Source organism: Microcaecilia unicolor, chromosome 6 (assembly GCF_901765095.1).
Source record: "Microcaecilia unicolor chromosome 6, aMicUni1.1, whole genome shotgun sequence".
In the NCBI taxonomy this organism is placed as follows: domain Eukaryota; kingdom Metazoa; phylum Chordata; class Amphibia; order Gymnophiona; family Siphonopidae; genus Microcaecilia; species Microcaecilia unicolor.
Genome location: NC_044036.1, coordinates 143,492,536 through 143,511,233, shown reverse-complemented (window position 1 = coordinate 143,511,233; position 18,698 = coordinate 143,492,536). Strand labels below are relative to the sequence as shown.

The window sequence follows — 18,698 nt, the reverse complement described above, 5'->3', positions numbered from 1 at the left end:
AGGGGGAGGATATGATTGAGGTCTATAAAATCCTGAGTGGTGTAAAACGGGTAAAAGCAGGGCTTTTTTTGAGGGGGTACTTGGGGGTATTGAGTACCGGCACCTTTTCCATTGTCTGCTAAATTTGACCCATGGTCCCCAAGTTTTAATGAAAGAGCTCAGGCTCTACACACCAATTCTGTCTTGTCATAAATTCTGTGACTGGTTGCAAGGGGCCTGGCTATTGTGGGATGGGTCACTCAGTCCCTGAAGGGTGGCCTAGCATTTGAGTACCGGCACCGTTTCACTAGAAAAAATGCACTGGGTAAAAGTGAATCGATTTTTCACTCTTTCAAAAAGTACAAAGACCAGGGTACACTCAATTAATTTGCATCATAGGCACTGACTCCATGGGTGCTGTGGGTGCTCGAGCACCCCCAATATTTTCCCTGCCGTCAGATCTTCCAGTTCCAGCCCGACCTGCCCGCCCTCTTCTCCCTCAAGAGTCCTCTGTCCTTGCCTTCCTGCCTTCCAGAATTTAAAACTCATTTTACCTCACCTCGCTCAGTCCCGGCAGCAGCAGTGAAAGGTGAGCAGGCTCGGCGCTTCAGCCTTCCCTTCTATCTCAGCTCTGGTCCCACCCTCATTTCCTGTTTCCGCAAGGGTCGGTGGCCTTTCCTGTCCAGTTAAATGGACAATGCAAGACCCGGGGACCAATGGTGGCCCTCGTCATCATTCTGGCATTTCTCCACTTTGCTTCTCTACCCAAGTTCACGACAGAAAGGGGGAAGTAGATGGGAGGAAGAGCCACAGGCATGAAGGACAAGGCATTTCTCAATAGACAAAGAGAATGTATTTGGGAATGCCCCCCTCCTTGAGGACATGCCTGATGAACAGTTTGAAGGCAGGGTGGGGGGGGGGTGGATGTCATTGACGTACACTGGTTAGCAGTGTTGTCACCCCACATAAGAAAATATCTGATGACTCTTTTTCAGTTCATTTGGATGCAAAGTGGCCCCAACTTAAACGTTAGTGAAGATCACTGATACAGGTTCCTTGAATGAAAAAATATTTCCTCCTATTTGTTTTAAAAGTATTTCCATGTAACTTCGAGTCTTTGTACTTTTGGAACGAGTAAAAAATCAATTTACTTCTACTCGTTTTACACCACTCTATCCCAAGTGAGAAAGGATTGCAGGCTTACAATCTCTTATAATAGACATATTGAAGATTGGTTGCTATATTAGCTTGGAGAGCTGTGGAATTCTATGCAAATCTACAAAGACCACCCCCTTGTTACTCCAGATGTGCCATTGCCCCTCCTCCCCCCCCCCCCCCCCCCCCCCCATGCACTGCACACAAAAAAAGCGCTCTCAGCACCAATCTCTCCAGCAGTAAGGCTGTAATTAGTCTTATAACACAACAGACTTCTTTAATTACAGCTTTGGATTTACCTGCAAGCCAGATTCCAATGTCTAGATGTTTTGAACCTGGGTGATATGAAGCAGAAGGCAGCTCCTTTGTTAAGACTAAGTTCAAGCATGCATCGAGAGGACGACAGAAGGAAACTTTTTGTCTGTAAATCCTTGCAACCAACATTAAGCACTCACAAAAGTGAGGAGCTTTACCTGACTCTCCAGGCTCTCACACCTCCTGAAAAAATGATGTTTTCTCTGTCATTACTGGTTTTCCCTGTCCGTACATGTTCTTTTCAGGTAGCTGAAAATGATGATTTCCAAGCAGTAGGCCCACATAGGGCTTGGTATGAGAGGAGAATTATTTACTGGAGCCAGAGAGATTTGTATCTTCCTTCTCTAGTAATTAAGGTTGCCATCTCAACCACATCATGCCAAAGAGACTGATCCAGCCCGGGTTTTGTCCTATTGCATGCATGTCATACACTAGAGGTTGACCCCTAGCAGTAGTACTGCAAGCCTACCATTTACGGTGGCCCTTTTGTATCAGGAACTGCGAGGGGCAGGAGCGAGTGAGGTTCATTCCTGCTCAACAATTACTAGACCACCAGGCCTCCTCAGATAGGCCTGTGGGGGCCTGCTGTGACTTGGTGGGGGGGCAGGAAAGGAACTGGAGTGATATCAGGGGCTGGGAGGCCAATTGGAGTGCCGTCCGGGGGAAGGGGGATCAAAGTAGTCTGGGGGCAGGAGGAGGATTGGAGTCAGAAGAAAAAGGAAGGATCAGCTTCAGGCCAGTATTCTCGGGATTACCCCTGCAAAGATCCCGAGAATAATGTAGCGAGGCTGGCGCTGAAAACGGTGAAGGGGGAAGTCCTTGACACAGCCTAGCTGGCGAAACATGCATGTTGGACAGTTTTGAGCCCCCAGTCTGACTATCTATAAAGATAAGTGTTTAAAGTACTAAAATATAATCAAAATGATTGCAAAAAAAGTCGATGAAGAATTTGGTGCTAAATAAACTGCCAAAAATAATTATTGGTAGATGAGCACTACTGAAGCAAAAAATTGGAAAAAATTGAACAAATTGAAAAAGTGGAAAATACGGTTGAGACAAGTATATAAGAAATAATTACACATATCTAGGACCGAATAAGTTTGAAAGTGTTGTATATCTAGGATTCCTAGCAAGATATATTGAAGATAACTGCCTAATATACCAGAATCATTCTAGCCATTTATGTTCTCACAATGGTGCCAGCAGGAAATGCTTACATGTTGAAGCCCCAGGATTAAATACACTGAGCTGAAACTGGCCTAGTCAATAACTTGGCCAAATGTTTCTAACCACAGCTGTAGCTTAATATTCCATAACCCTGAAATTAGATAGTGCCGTTTCTGTCGAGTGTAGGGGGCAGAAGGCACTGTCAGGACTCAGGTACATTTCAAGCTACTCTGTCTTCTTATTTCAGGTCTGCAATGACCTGTTCCTTGCAAAATCCAAAGGCCAATATTCCATCCTCATCCTCCTCGACCTATCTGCCGCTTTTGACACTGTCAATCACGATTTACTTCTTGCCACACTATCCTCATTTGGGTTCCAGGGCTCTGTCTTCTCCTGGTTCTCCTCTTATCTCTCCCACCGTTCCTTCAGAGTACATTCTCATGGTTCTTCCTCCACCCCCATCCCGCTCTCTGTTGGAGTTCCTCAGGGATCTGTCCTTGGTCCCCTTCTTTTTTTCAATCTACACCTCTTCCCTGGGCTCCCTGATCTCATCTCACGGTTTCCAATATCATCTTTATGCCGATGACACCCAGCTTTATCTCTCCACACAGACATCACTGCGGAAACCCAGGCCAAGGTATCGGCCTGCTTATCCGACATTGCTGCCTGGATGTCCAACCGCCACCTGAAACTGAACATGGCCAAGACCGAGCTTATTGTCTTCCCACCCAAACCCATTTCTCCTCTCCCTCCACTCTCTATCTCAGTTGATAACACCCTCTTCCTCCCCGTCTCATCTGCCCGCAACCTCGGAGTCATCTTCGACTCCTCCCTCTCCTTCTCTGCGCATATCCAGCAGATAGCCAAGACCTGTTGCTTCTTCCTCTATAACATTAGCAAAATTCGCCCTTTCCTTTCTGAGCACACCACCCGAACTCTCATCCACTCTCTCATTACCTCTCGCCTTGACTACTGCAACCTACTCTTCACTGACCTCCCACTTAGCCATCTATCCCCCCTTCAGTCCATTCAGAACTCTGCTGCACGTCTTATCTTCCGCCTGGACTGATATACTCATATCACCCCTCTCCTCAAGTCACTTCACTGGCTTCCGATTAGGTACTGCATACAGTTCAAGCTTCTCCTACTAACCTGCAAATGCAGTAATGCATAAATAAATAAATAAATAAATGGTGCTTAATCTAGACCAGTGAACCCCAAGCCAATCCATTGGTTGCAGATCTATCTCATGCATATTCATTGTGGATATCCTGAAAACCAGACTGGCTGGTGCTCCAGGGCCAACTTGAGCAACACTGATCTAGACGGAAAGCAAGGAGTAGTTCTCAGATGTGTGCGTAAGTCATGGGGCAAAACTTGCGTGGACTGGCCTTTCAAATTCATATACATTATTTTTGATCAAAATTTCACTCCACAAAATCCAGGCACTTTTTTTTGCCTGTAGATCCTGCAGGCAGTTTTCAAAGAGAAACTACCTGCCTAGTTTTTCTTTGGAAATTCACTTACATTTTCTGTTGGTAGAGGGACATGGGACAAAGCAAGCATGGAGATGTATAAATTCACTTCCGCATGTGAACTTAATCCCTACCCCCACCCCCTCTTGAATCAGGCACACCCCCAGGACAGTCCTTTCAGGGGTAAAGTTATCGGCATGGGCTCCCATTAAGCTGTGTTATTTTACTGTTAACCCCAGTTGTTAGTAACTAGGTCTATGTTAGTAGTAAAATAACCTGTTTTATCAGTAGTCCACATTAATAACTTTCCCCTACATGCAGCAAAGAGTGCAAAGGTTGTGAATCCCGCATGCATTTTTAAGTTGCTCTGAGGGGCTCAGTTTTCAAACCATTCAATCTACCTGGGAAAACCTATCCTCCCCATTGGGCCTCTTTTGTTTGACGAACAGTTTTCTGTGTGGGTTTTAGAGTATATGAAGACAGTGGTGTCCTCTTTTGTTTGATTCCTACTGCAGGAAGCTCCATTATCAGTAACAGCCTCTCATTCTCTTCTTGTCTTCCAGAGTGTTTACCATGCCTCCGGGAACTCTCCTCCTTCCTGCTATCTGTTTCCTGGGGACACTAATCGCAGAGGCACTGCCATACATTACCTTTTCTCAGAACAATACAAGATTCAACCACTTGACCCTGGACCCCAAAATGGGGACTCTTTATCTCGGGGCCACAAACTTTCTCTTTCAACTAACGTCAGATCTAAGAGTGGAGGACAAGGTTCAGACTGGGCCAGTTCTGGATAGTAAGGATTGCCTTCCCCCAGTTTCAGCCTTGGACTGCCCACAAGCTTACAATACAGACAATCACAACAAGCTGTTACTGGTCAATCAAATGCGGGAGGAGCTTATTGTGTGTGGTAGTGTCCACCAAGGAATCTGTGAGAAGAGAAGCCTGCAGTCTATCAAGAAAGTTCTTTTTCGACCAGAAAGGCCGGTGGACACTCAATATGTGGCTGCAAATGACCCCAATATTACTACTGTGGGACTGGTAGGCCATTCAAAAGACGGTACACCCCTCTTATTTGTAGGACGAGGGTACACCAGCAAAGGGGCAGGTGGGATCTCTCCTATCACCACCCGGAATCTGGAAGTGCAAGGGGGAGACGTACTGGGAGCTGAGTCTCACTCCATCTTCTCCTATGAGGACACTGCCAAACTGGCTGTAGTGGGACGTCTTTCTGAGTACAACCACCACTTCGTTAAATCCTTTACCCATCGTTCTAATGTCTACTTTCTGTTCTACCGCCGCAACCTGAAAGCCCACTCCCGAGAGTACAAAACCTACATCTCACGCATCTGTCCTGACGACTCTCACTATTACTCCTATGTGGAGCTACCTCTGAGCTGCAGGAGCAAAGATAAAAACTTCAACCTGGTGCAGGCAGCCTATGTTGGATATCCCGGTTCCAAGGTTGCACAAGGCTTTTTGAACACCTGGGGAGAAGTTCTCTTTGCTGTATTCTCCACATGGCAATTAGTGTCTGGTAAACAGGAATCTGCTTTTTGCATGTTCACCATGGAGGAAGTGGACCGCCTGATTAATCGGACCAGAGATTTGTGTTACACCAAGGATGGGAAAGCAGAGGATGGGGTGGAGGTCGCATACATTGAGTACGATATGAAGTCAAGCTGTGTCCAGCTGCCATCAGTAAGTAGCCTTCTTTTCTGTGGGTAATCTGTATTTATCAACCTGCTTCTGAACTTATATCCTACTGCAAGATAGATGTCACCTTGACCATATGGGGTTGATTTCCAAAATGTTTAATCAGCTAACTTTGAGAGTTGACTGGTTAAACCTCGTTGGTTAAAATGTCTTGACTGACTAATAAATGTTGTAGCTTCACTTCACAAGATGCATAAACTTGGCTTGTTGTAAAAAGGGCAGGTCCAGAGGTGTGGTTACATCAGTAGAGAAGAAGGGAATTAAGACAATTTGCAAAGCACTTCAGTGACTAATTTAGATGCAGAAATAAGCTTTTGTATAACTTCCTGCCTGAAATTTGCATGACAATACAAACATACAACTTTACCCTGACTGAGTGCAGACATTCCCAGAATTGAGTGAGGGAGGCTTGCATTTACATGAGTGTTTCCAAAAATGTAGCTGTATGCATAAATTAACCTGGAACTTTTCTGCATAGTAAGAGCCTGCACATGGAGAAGAATGCATGCCCCTTTCACATGTTCAAACTTATTGTCTTGGTGCTGATGTTCAGCAGTAAGCAGTTGATATGGTGAATGATAAAAAGCAGTCCTTTGTTACATAGTTTAATCATCTTCACCTCCAGCTCATAGTCTCTGTGAAATCGAAGGTCTGTGCATCAGGGAGTCCATCAACTCAGGCTTTTCATTTTACCAGCACAGAGATGCATCCTTTTAAGCAAATATAGACCATATCCTGAAATTTTTTTTGTCATGCTTTCTTCTTAGAAAATTTTTAAGAATGAGTAACATAGATTGGCAATTTTTGTAGGCATACTTTTTCCCACACTAGTATTCAAGTTTCAAGCGTATTTCAGTTTACACCACTAATTAATACAGAGGGACATAATCGAACGGCGCCGCCCATCTAGATGGCTAGTGCCGCAAAAAGCGGTCCCGAACCGTATTATCGAAAAAGATGGTCGGCCATCTTTTGTTTCGATAATACAGTTGGGGCCAGCCAAATGTCAAAGATGGCCGGGTTTGAGATGGTCAGCATTGGTTTTCGCCCATAATGGAAACTAATGCCAGCGATCTCAAACCTGGCCAAATCCAAGGCATTTGGTCGTGGGAGGAGCCAGCATTTGTAGTGCACTGGTCCCCCTCACATGCCAGGACACCAACCAGGCACCCTAGGGGGCACTCTAAAAATAAAAAAAAATTTTTTAATTAGCTCCCAGGTGCATAGCTCCCTTCCCTTGGGTGCTGAGCCCCCCAAATCCCCCCCAGAACCCACTCCCCACACCATTACCATAGCCCTTATGGGTGAAGCAGGGCACCTAGATGTGGGTACAGTGGGGTTGGGGGGGGGGGGGTTGGAGGGCTCACATTTACCACCACAAGTGTAACAGGTGGGGGGGGATGGGCCTGGGCCCACCTGCCTGAAGTGCACTGCACCCACTAAAATCTGCTCCAGGGACTTGCATACTGCTGTCAGGGAGCTGGGTATGACATTTGAGGCTGGCATAGAGGCTGGCAAAAAAGTTTTTTTTTTGTTTTGGGTGGGAGAGGGTTGGTGACCACTGGGGGAGTAAGGGGAGGTGATCCCCGATTCCCTCCGGTGGTCATCTGGTCAATTGAGGCACTTTTTTGAGACTTGGTCCTGAAAATAAATGGACCAAGTGAAGCCGGCGAAATGCTCGTCAGAGACGGCCATCTTTTTTCCATTATCAGGCGAAGCCGGCCATCTCGAAACCACGCCCCATCCCACCTTCGCTACCCTGCCGAAACGCCCCCTTGAAGTTTGGCCAGCTCCGCGACGGAACGCAGTTGAAGCCGGCCAATATCGGCTTTCGATTATACCGATTTGGCCGGGTTCAGGAGATGGCCATCCATCTCCCGATTTGTGTCGGAAGATGGCTGGCAATCTCTTTCGAAAATAAGCTGGACAGTTATCTAAGTAGTTCACAATACTAATAAAACAGTAACATTTAATGGAGGAGAGGAAGTAAGAGGAAAAGAGGAAGTGGAAAATACAAATCAAGATATAGGGGTGAGAATAGAGAGAGCAGAATATAGCCTCCGTTACGCATTCGAAGCCCCCCCCCCCACACCTCCCTTTGCCTCAGCATTTCCTGAACACATTTCCAAGGAGTAATAACATTGTGCAAAAAGGGGAGTTGTAAATCTCTGGTAAGACCTTCTTCCCTTATTTGGGGCAATTCTATAAGGCGGCACAACTTAAGGGGCCCTTTTACTAAGGTGCGTAGGCGCCTACGCGCATCCAACGCACTTCAGTTTGAAACTACCGCCCAGCTACTGCGAGCCTCAGATGGTAATTCCATTTTTTAAGCCTGTCCGATACGTGCGTACGAAAATATTTTTTATTTTCTACCGAGTGGCGCTAACTGGGTGGCGATCAGTGGTGTACGCGTGCTGAGGGTTACTGCCCAGTTAATGCATGAGACCTTACCGCTAAGTAAATGGGTGGTGGTAAGGTCTCAGGCCCAAAATGGACGCGCGCCTATTTTCGTTTTGCTGCATGTCCATTTCCAGCCAAAACAAAAGGCCTTTTTTTTCAGGTGTGCTGAAAACTGAACCTGTGCGCATCCAATACATGTGTCTACACCAACGCAGGCCACTTTTCTGCGCACCTTAGTAAAAGGACCCCTAAGTATCTCAAAAACATCATTAACTTATGGGAAGGTACCTCTGTGTACTAGACACTACTCTATAAGGTCATGCATAAGAGCCATAACACCTAACTGTAAGGAGGGTGTACACATAGCCGGAGCATTGGTGAGCCATGGAATTGTCTCCCAGGCAGTGGCGTAGCTACGTGGGGCCACGGGGGCCTGGGCCCCTGTAGAATTGGTCCTGGACCCCCCTGACGACAACCCTCTCGACCCCCCTCCCGCCGCCAACCCTCCCCCACTGTCGCCGTGGGAGGGTTGGCTGCAGGAGGGGGGATCGAGAGGGTCGGCAGCGGGGAGGTCAGAGTTGGTGGTGGTGGCAGCGGGGAGGGGGGGGCTAAAATGTGCCTCCTCACCTGGGCTCTGGACCCCCCTCCCGCTGAAGTCTGGCTATGCCCCTGCTCCCAGGTAGGCGCTTAAAAAATCTGTGCAGTAAACATTTCCGCCTAATCGCATTCTATAAGAAACACCTACATTTAGGTGCAGTATATAGAACACGCTTAGTTGATATCCCAGCACCTAAAACTATGTGCCTCCATTTACAACAACGAAAACATGGCGTAAATCGCTGCGCATAGATTTAAGTACACTGGGCCATATTCTATAAGCATGTAAATTTTGGAATGCCCATGAAATGCCCATTTCCCCGCCTATAACCACACCCCTTTTGAACTGCGCAAATTAGAAATTAGGTGCCGTTCATTACAGAATCCGCTTAGCGAGTTGTGCACCTAAATTCTAATTATTACCAATTAGTGCTCATTATTGCTTGTAAAGTGCTGTTATCAACGCTGATTAGCTTGTTAAGCCAATTAAGTCATTGTGTTGTTATGGAATTTTGGCGTGGAATACTAAGCACGATATACAGAATCTGGGGGATAATTTCTAGAATTCTATAAACCACATTGACATTGTAATTAGCATATTGTGCCATACCTTGCATTGCTATTTGAATATTTTTACTGCTGTAATTGTCTATTGCTTATGTTTGACTTATTCTTGCTGTACACCGCCTTGAGTGAATTCCTCCAAGAAGACGGTAAATAAATCCTGATAAATACATAAATGGCTTCTGAACACAAAGGTGGTTCCAAAGGGAGGGAACGACAACACTAAAGATTGAAGTCCAAATAGTGTCCAGTCTAATGTGGCAGAAAATAGCTTAATTACTGGGAGAAATAACTTTAGAGAATTGCTCTCCCCTTGCTTTGGAAAAATACACATGAGCAGCAGTAAGCTTTTCCTCCATCACAGGCACAGGCCCGTCCTGAAATGGGTTGTTGCAGTGACCTTGGGCAATTTCTTCTTCTGCCCTCCCTGCTCTTAATGCCAGGGTGGCCCCCTCTATTATTGTTACAGCCTTGGTTAGCATCTGTGGGGGGGAGTCGCTCCTGTGTCGCCAAGTGTCATATACTCCATGGAGAGCGGCTCGTGCAAACTGTCTTTTTAAATAAAACAAACTAGAGTGGTTTGCAAACCTTCCTGCTCATCTCCAGTTCAAAAAAGCAGATGCTTGGAGAAATGAGCATTCAGACAGTGTCTGGTTTGTTGCAGAGGAAAGAAGAAGTATACAAGAGAGATGCAAAGGATCATGTTCTCCTGAGCCCTACCTGCAATGAGCAGAGTCTGAAACCTTCACTAATTCCCAGCCCTTTCCCTCATACCCACAGTGCAGTTAAGACAAATCTGACACATACAGCTGTTCAGACATTACATGAGCTTTCTGTCTCAGTGACCTTGAGAACGCACACAGAGGCTCAGCTGGAGGTCACAGTGTCTGAACGGATGTCCTTTTACGTACTAAACAGTCCCCAAACATGTCAAAGAGAGAGTTTATACCCCCCTGAAACTCTTGTTCAGTTTGATGTAAAAATGAGAGGGAGAGGGGCCTTAAGAATATCATTGAGGAATCTGCAGGTGAAGAAATGAGCAGCTAGTCTCCGGGATGACTTGTTTGCATTCATTCTTTTCGGTTTATGTTGAATTTGTTGATGAAGATTTGCTCCGTAATTGCATTTTGTTATTCAGCTTACATAAATTAGGTTTAATTTGGAAGAACTTTTGCCAAACGTTGTCCTGACCATTCAGCTCTCCCAGAACCTTTGCTCTGTAGTGTTTGTTTTCCTGTCAGTACACAATGCAATAACAGTGAAGCTTTGGTGATCAGTTGGGATGTGAGAGTGATTAAGTAACTTATTCTCTGATCTAGATGAACAGGGACCCTCACTTTTGTCTTGAAAGGCAGTGATTTGTTTTCTCCATAGGGGTAATGAGTTTTATGATTTGAATAGTTGGTTATGAATCAGGGACACCAGGGATCAACTCCTAGTTCTCCTTCTGACACTCTTTCAGGCTTATTTTCGAAAGAGAAGGGCGCTCATCTTCCGACACAAATCGGGAGATGGGCGTCCTTCTCTCAGGGTCGCCCAAATCGGCATAATTGAAAGCCGATTTTGGGCGTCCTCAACTGCTTTCCGTCACGGGGACAACCAAAGTTTACGGGGGTGCGTTGGCACCGTAGCGAAGGCGAGACTGGGGCGTGATTAAGAAATGGGCATCCTCGGCCGATAATGGAAAAAAGGGCGCCCCGGACGAGCACTTGGCAGACGTTACTTGGTCCATTTTTTCTTGCAACCAAGCTTCAAAAATGGTGCCCGAACTGACCAGATAATCACCAGAGGGAATCGGGGATGACCTCCCCTTACTCCCCCAGTGGTCACCAACCCCCTTCCACCCTAAAAAAAAAGGTTTTTTTGCCACTCTCTATGCCAGCCTCAAATGTCATACCCAGCTCCCTGACAGCAGTATGCAGGTCCCTGGAGCAGTTTTAGTGGGTGCAGTGCACTTCAGGCAGGCGGACCCAGGCCCATCCCCCCCTATCTGTTACACTTGTGGTGGTAAATGTGAGCCCTTCAAAACCCACCACAACCCACTGTACCCACATGTAGGTGCCCCCCCTTCACCCCTTAGGGCTATGGTAGTGGTGTACAGTTGTGAGGAGTGGGTTTTGGGGGGGCTCAGCACCCAAGGTAAGGGAGCTATGCACCTGGGAGCAATTTGTGAAGTCCACTGCAGTGCCCCCTAGGGTGCCCGGTTGGTGTCCTGGCATTATGGCCATTATGGCCGAAAACCGGGGACGACCATCTCTAAGATCGACCATCTCAACATTTAGGTTGACTATCTCTAAAGTCGACCTAAATGTTGAGATTTGGGCGTCCCTGACCGTATTATCGAAAAGAAAGATGGACGCCCATCTTCTTTCGATAATACGGGTTTCCCTGCCCCTTCACAGAGCTGTCCTGCGAGGACAGCCCCAGGAAAACTTGGGCACCCCATTCGATTATGCCCCTTTTGTGACCTTGGGGGACATTGCTTCACCCTGGAGTGCCTCAGGTACAACTAGCTTTGGAAGTCAGTTGTGGGAAGGGGAATAATTCTTATACCTGAACATATTAATTAAGCATGAGCTCAGTTTCAGAAAATGCAAGTAGGAAATCTAACACATATGGAATTAACATACCCAGAGCATAGAAAGATCATCCAAGTCTGAATTTGAAGGCCTGTATCAGTATGTCACCAATAATACTGTTCACCAGAATGAATAGCTATTTTACAAACTGGAATGTCCAAATTAGGGATGTATTAAAACCAGAACATGGATGGCTACATGAATGACCACACTGTAAAATGGCGACCAAAACATCCACATGCTGGGGCATGAACATTCATATCAACCACTTTAGTACCATCAACATCCATGGTTCTTAAGGCTGAGATACTGCCTCAATTTTTCACTAGTTTCATTTCCAGGGGAGGGGGCAGCAACCACATGGGGATTAAGGGGATGACCCTTGATTCTCTCCAGTGGAATTTTGCTTCATCTGAGCACCTTCCATGACTCCAACATTCTGGGGAGCAGGTCTAAATACCAACATCCATGTTTGGGCAAATAGATGTTCTTTCCCCTTCTGAAACAGGAAATGGTTGGGACAAAGTCTTTTCAAATGTCAGCCACTCCCTGGTCTCACACCAAACATACCCAGAGCAAGCCTTCTTGCCATATGGACATTTTCCAAGTTTGGATGGCCATAACCTGGCATTGCAAAATGAGCATTTGGACATCTAAATGCTGGTTTGGGAAGCATCTGAAATGGAAATAGTGCTTCTGAAATAAGCGCCTTAACCTCTTTGTCTCTATTCTCTTGCATTCAGGACACGCTAGATGCTTATCCCTGTGGCTCTGATCACACCCCGAGCCCAATGGCCAGTCGGATTCCCCTGGAAGCGGTTCCAGTCCTAGAGATGCTGGACACTCAGCTGACAGCGGTGGCAGTTCATGTAGAAGGTGATCACACTGTTGCTTTTCTAGGAGATAGCAGAGGCCACATTCACAAGGTACGTAGCATTAACTGAAGGACAGCTCAGGTATTCACTGAGCAACGAGGTCCACTCTGAGTTCTTCTGCTCTTCCCTTTTCTGTAGGTATCTCAGCAGCTAGATCTCAGCATTTTCTCTCTCTTTTGCCCTCCACCTGTGTCTCATGCATTTCTTTTCATGTCCATACATGACATGTTTCTTTCCTGGTGGGTGCTTTGCTTTGCTTTCTGTTCTTCTCTGTCTGTCTCTGCTGGTGATTATAATGTTGTATGCGTCCTGGCCTTTAGTTTCCTGAGTATCTTTGCCTCCTCCATTCGCCAATCTCTCTCTCTCTCTCTCTCTCTCTCTCTCTCTGATCTCCGGTCCTTCCTTCCCCATTTTTTGTAATTATTGAAACTAAATGAAGTTATTAATAGTTATGTGGAGACTTGGTAACTGTGGGTGAGATAGCCTGGCTTGGTATTTGTTACATTTTAAGTCCCTCCTCTAACATGGCAAGTTGCTCAGTTTGGCTGTGAGGGGTTGAGTCTGTTGCATCTGGAACAGGAGGGCATTTCATAGGTGAAATGCAGGGCAATAGACCTAAGCATTCCCTACGTTTTATATACATTGTGCAAAATAAAATGTAAATAAAAAGAATTCCAAAAGCTTCCTAAGGAGTTTTTATTGTTGTTGTTGTTCTGACAGTTTTGCTCCTGTTCTTCTGGGTTTTCCTGCTCAGTCAGAACCAGTTATGGAATCTGGTACTGTGAGGTTCTATGTGCAGCTACCTGGGGATTTTCCCCTTTAGTTTATATTTCTTACTCAGGAACGTTCATGTATTACCATAATTTATTCTTCCTTAACATATATATGCACATGATATATATCTATACCATGATCTGTTCACGTATGTTATGTTACATGTATGTTACCATGTATGTATGCAACTTAACACATTACCATTTGTAATTCTGTTACCCGGAAATGGCAACCACCATTACGGCAAATGTAAGCCACATTGAGCCTGCAAATTGGTGGGAAAATGTGGGATACAAATGCTACAAATAAATAAATAAATAAATTCTCTGCCAAACATAGTCCAGTTGTAGCAGTAACATTGTCTGCCCAGACCACCAAAGATATAAGAAGAAAAAAAAAATCCCTTGTGTGGCAGACTGATCCCTCCCCCCAGGATGCACTGCACAGGGTCAAACACCGTCATGTTCCAAAATGGTGGCACTAGAGGCAGGAGTGAGTGGGCATCTGCCTCTGGGGAAGGGGATTGGGTGGGTGGGGATCTCGCTAGACACCAGTGAAAGTTTTTTTTTTGAGTCAGGGGAGGGAAATAGGTGTCATGTCTGGGGGGGGGGGGGGGGGGGTGCCACTAGATACCAGAGATTATTTTATTAAGTAGGGAAGTTGAGTTGGTGGGGTGGGGGTGCTGCTAGACACCAGGGATTGGGGGTTCGGTTGAGGGAGGGAGGGAGGAAAGTCAATGCAGATGCCAGTGGGGTTTTTTTTAATGTCATTCTTTCTGTCAGTGCGTGAGCCAATCACCGCTCACCCGCTGATAGGAAGGGTGACAGTTTGTAATGAGCTACAGATTACTGCTGCGATCTTAATGCAACATGTCACAGCAGTTTTGGATCATTATTTTTGCGGTAGAAGTCACGTGACTTTCTATAAAATGGGATTCTGTGTGCACACACGGATTTTATAAAATGGGTGTGTACATCACAACTCTACCCCTGCTCTGGCCAAACCGTGTCTCCCAGACACAGTCCATGTGAAATAAAGTTGGTGCAGTCTTTGGGTCCGCCTACTTTTCACATGTGTATAACCCCCCTGGGGAACTTTATAAGAGCTGTTTTCTGTGCGTAAAATATGTTACATGTGGAAAAAGCTTTACAGTATTACTTCCAAAGTGGTAAAAGGAAAGACGAAAGCAGGCATATAAGATTAATAAAATAAATTCGTAGAGAGAGGACAATTCCAGAAGTCTGGGTATGCTCAGTGGTGTCTCTTATCAGTTTTCAAAGGGGTCTCAGTATCCGTTCATATGCTTAGATCCTGGCTACAATTGCACACATTCACAAGATACAGGCAGGCAATCCTGGGGCCATGTAGTTTTGCATTTTCTGTTGTAGTGCATCATTTCTCTGGTCAGAAAGACAAGTCCATAGGCACATTATAGTAACATAGTAACATAGTAGATGACGGCAGAAAAAGACCTGCACGGTCCATCCAGTCTGCCCAACAAGATAACTCATATTTGCTGCTTTTTGTGTATACCCTACTTTGATTTGTACCTGTGCTCTTCAGGGCACAGACCGTATAAGTCTGCCCCGCACTATCCCCGCCTCCCAACCGCCAGCCCCACCTCCCAACCACCGGCTCTGGCACAGGCACAGACCGTATAAGTCTGCCCAGCACTATCCTCACCTCCCCAGCCCTGCCTCCCAACCCCGGCTCTGGCACAGACCGTATAAGTCTGCCCAGCCCTATCCCCGCCTTCCAACCACCAGCCCCGCCTCCCGATCTTGACTAAGCTCCTGAGGATCCATTCCTTCGGCACAGGATTCCTTTATGCTTATCCCACGCATGTTTGAATTCCGTTACCGTTTTCATTTCCACCACCTCCCGCGGGAGGGCATTCCAAGCATCCACTACTCTCTCCGTGAAAAAATACTTCCTGACATTTTTTCTTGAGTCTGCCCCCCTTCAATCTCATTTCATGTCCTCTCGTTCTACCACCTTCCCATCTCCGGAAAAGATTCGTTTGCGGATTAATACCTTTCAAATATTTGAACGTCTGTATCATATCACCCCTGTTTCTCCTTTCCTCCAGAGTATACATGTTTAGTTCAGCAAGTCTCTCCTCATACGTCTTGTAACGCAAATCCCATACCATTCTCGTAGCTTTTCTTTGCACCGCTTCAATTTTTTTTACATCCTTAACAAGATACGGCCTCCATGTACCCATGTACCGTCAGGCAGTTTTCAAAGATGAATTACCCAGCTAGCTTCTTTTCCCAAATCCACCTACAATTTTGTACCTGCGTAGTTTGCCTCTGTGTGGCTAACTTAGATTTGTGTCCATTACGTTTTGACATGGTGGTTGAATGTAACATACAGTGGGGGAAATAAGTATTTGATCCCTTGCTGATTTTGTAAGTTTGCCCACTGACAAAGACATGAGCAGCCCATAATTGAAGGGTAGGTTATTGGTAACAGTGAGAGATAGCACATCACAAATTAAATCCGGAAAATCACATTGTGGAAAGTATATGAATTTATTTGCATTCTGCAGAGGGAAATAAGTATTTGATCCCTCTGGCAAACAAGACCTAATACTTGGTGGCAAAACCCTTGTTGGCAAGCACAGCGGTCAGACGTCTTCTGTAGTTGATGATGAGGTTTGCACACATGTCAGGAGGAATTTTGGTCCACTCCTCTTTGCAGATCATCTCTAAATCATTAAGAGTTCTGGGCTGTCGCTTGGCAACTCGCAGCTTCAGCTCCCTCCATAAGTTTTCAATGGGATTAAGGTCTGGTGACTGGCTAGGCCACTCCATGACCCTAATGTGCTTCTTCCTGAGCCACTCCTTTGTTGCCTTGGCTGTATGTTTTGGGTCATTGTCGTGCTGGAAGACCCAGCCACGACCCATTTTTAAGGCCCTGGCGGAGGGAAGGAGGTTGTCACTCAGAATTGTACGGTACATGGCCCCATCCATTCTCCCATTGATGCGGTGAAGTAGTCCTGTGCCCTTAGCAGAGAAACACCCCCAAAACATAACATTTCCACCTCCATGCTTGACAGTGGGGACGGTGTTCTTTGGGTCATAGGCAGCATTTCTCTTCCTCCAAACACGGCGAGTTGAGTTCATGCCAAAGAGCTCAATTTTTGTCTCATCTGACCACAGCACCTTCTCCCAATCACTCTCGGCATCATCCAGGTGTTCACTGGCAAACTTCAGACGGGCCGTCACATGTGCCTTCCGGAGCAGGGGGACCTTGCGGGCACTGCAGGATTGCAATCCGTTATGTCGTAATGTGTTACCAATGGTTTTCGTGGTGACAGTGGTCCCAGCTGCCTTGAGATCATTGACAAGTTCCCCCCTTGTAGTTGTAGGCTGATTTCTAACCTTCCTCATGATCAAGGATACCCCACGAGGTGAGATTTTGCGTGGAGCCCCAGATCTTTGTCGATTGACAGTCATTTTGTACTTCTTCCATTTTCTTACTATGGCACCAACAGTTGTCTCCTTCTCGCCCAGCGTCTTACTGATGGTTTTGTAGCCCATTCCAGCCTTGTGCAGGTGTATGATCTTGTCCCTGACATCCTTAGACAGCTCCTTGCTCTTGGCCATTTTGTAGAGGTTAGAGTCTGACTGATTCACTGAGTCTGTGGACAGGTGTCTTTCATACAGGTGACCATTGCCGACAGCTGTCTGTCATGCAGGTAACGAGTTGATTTGGAGCATCTACCTGGTCTGTAGGGGCCAGATCTCTTACTGGTTGGTGGGGGATCAAATACTTATTTCCCTCTGCAGAATGCAAATAAATTCATATACTTTCCACAATGTGATTTTCCGGATTTAATTTGTGATGTGCTATCTCTCACTGTTACCAATAACCTACCCTTCAATTATGGGCTGCTCATGTCTTTGTCAGTGGGCAAACTTACAAAATCAGCAAGGGATCAAATACTTATTTCCCCCACTGTAGGTTGTGTCCTCCCTTTCTCTCTTTTAAGAGTGGGCAATGGCACCCTCTGCTGGAAATTCTTCAGATTACAGTTTCTCAGGCCTACTTTTCACGTGGGATTCCAGTTTCTAGGAGATCCCTAAAGAGTATGCATGAGAAATATTTGCATACACCAAGCCAAAGAACTGAGTTGATGTATGCAAATGGTATCCAGTGTGTATTCATTAAGGATCAGCTGAAAACTGGACTGGAATGGTGCTGCACCCTTTGGCGGCTGATCTTAAAAATGCAACCGCAAAAGCATATTACCAACAAACCCAATGTACAGTGAAACCTCGGTTTTCATCGGTTTCGGATTTCGTTGATTTTTTCAACTAGAAATTTGTCTTGGTTTTCGTCGGTTGCCTCAGATTTCGTCAAAAAAGAAGGATGTCCATCTCCCAATTTGTATTGGAAGATGGACGTCCTTCTCCCAATTTTGGGCGTCCTCGTTAATTGCCTCAGTTTTCATCAGTTTCGGATTTCGACGATTGCTTTCGGACTGATTATTGACGAAAACCGAGGTTTCACTGTATATGTTTATTTAGCATTCACAGTACCGCTTTTCCTTAAATGTCAGAGTGGGTCACATATAATTTATATTAAAAACAGTATCATCCCACAGAGCCAGCTCATCTTTCATCTCCACATCAACTAAGCCATCATAATCAAGCAAATGAAGTATGTTTTGAGGTCTGCTTTAAATTTGGAGAAGATGATTTCAGGTTCTTGATACTGTGGCAAGGAATTCCAAAGAGCAGGTGCCAGGTAATAGAAAGTAGGACTATGGAGTGCAATCCAATGGCACCCTGGATATATTAGGAATTACTAGACAATTTTGCCCCAGGAACATAAGACTCTTCCTGGTGCATAGGGCGTTGAAAACTCCGACAGGTAGGCTGACAAGTGTAGAATGCCCTATTATGCTCATATGGCAAGGAAAAGAAAAAGATCAAGCAGACCAGAGGAAAACAGCAAACACAAATGAACGTGAAGCCATAGATGGAAAGACAAGGCGGAGCCAAATGCTCAATGGAAGCAAGCTTTACTGAAGGACCCAACATGACCCGTGTTTCAACAAGGTCAGAAAGGCATTAAAAGAATGCAATGCTTCC

General features: G+C 45.8%; 1 protein-coding gene across 3 annotated transcripts in view; it reads left to right on the top strand.

The window, feature by feature from the left end:
- The window catches only part of PLXNB1 (plexin B1), a 188,082-nt gene that overhangs the window by 93,513 nt on the left and 75,871 nt on the right, over positions 1-18,698 (top strand). For all 3 annotated transcript variants that reach the window (XM_030205759.1, XM_030205761.1, XM_030205760.1), the window contains exons 3-4: positions 4,655-5,792; positions 12,691-12,873. In XM_030205759.1, the coding sequence (XP_030061619.1) occupies positions 4,665-5,792; positions 12,691-12,873 (1,311 nt within the window). In that variant the 5' untranslated portion in view covers positions 4,655-4,664. The remainder of the gene's footprint in view (positions 1-4,654; positions 5,793-12,690; positions 12,874-18,698) is intronic.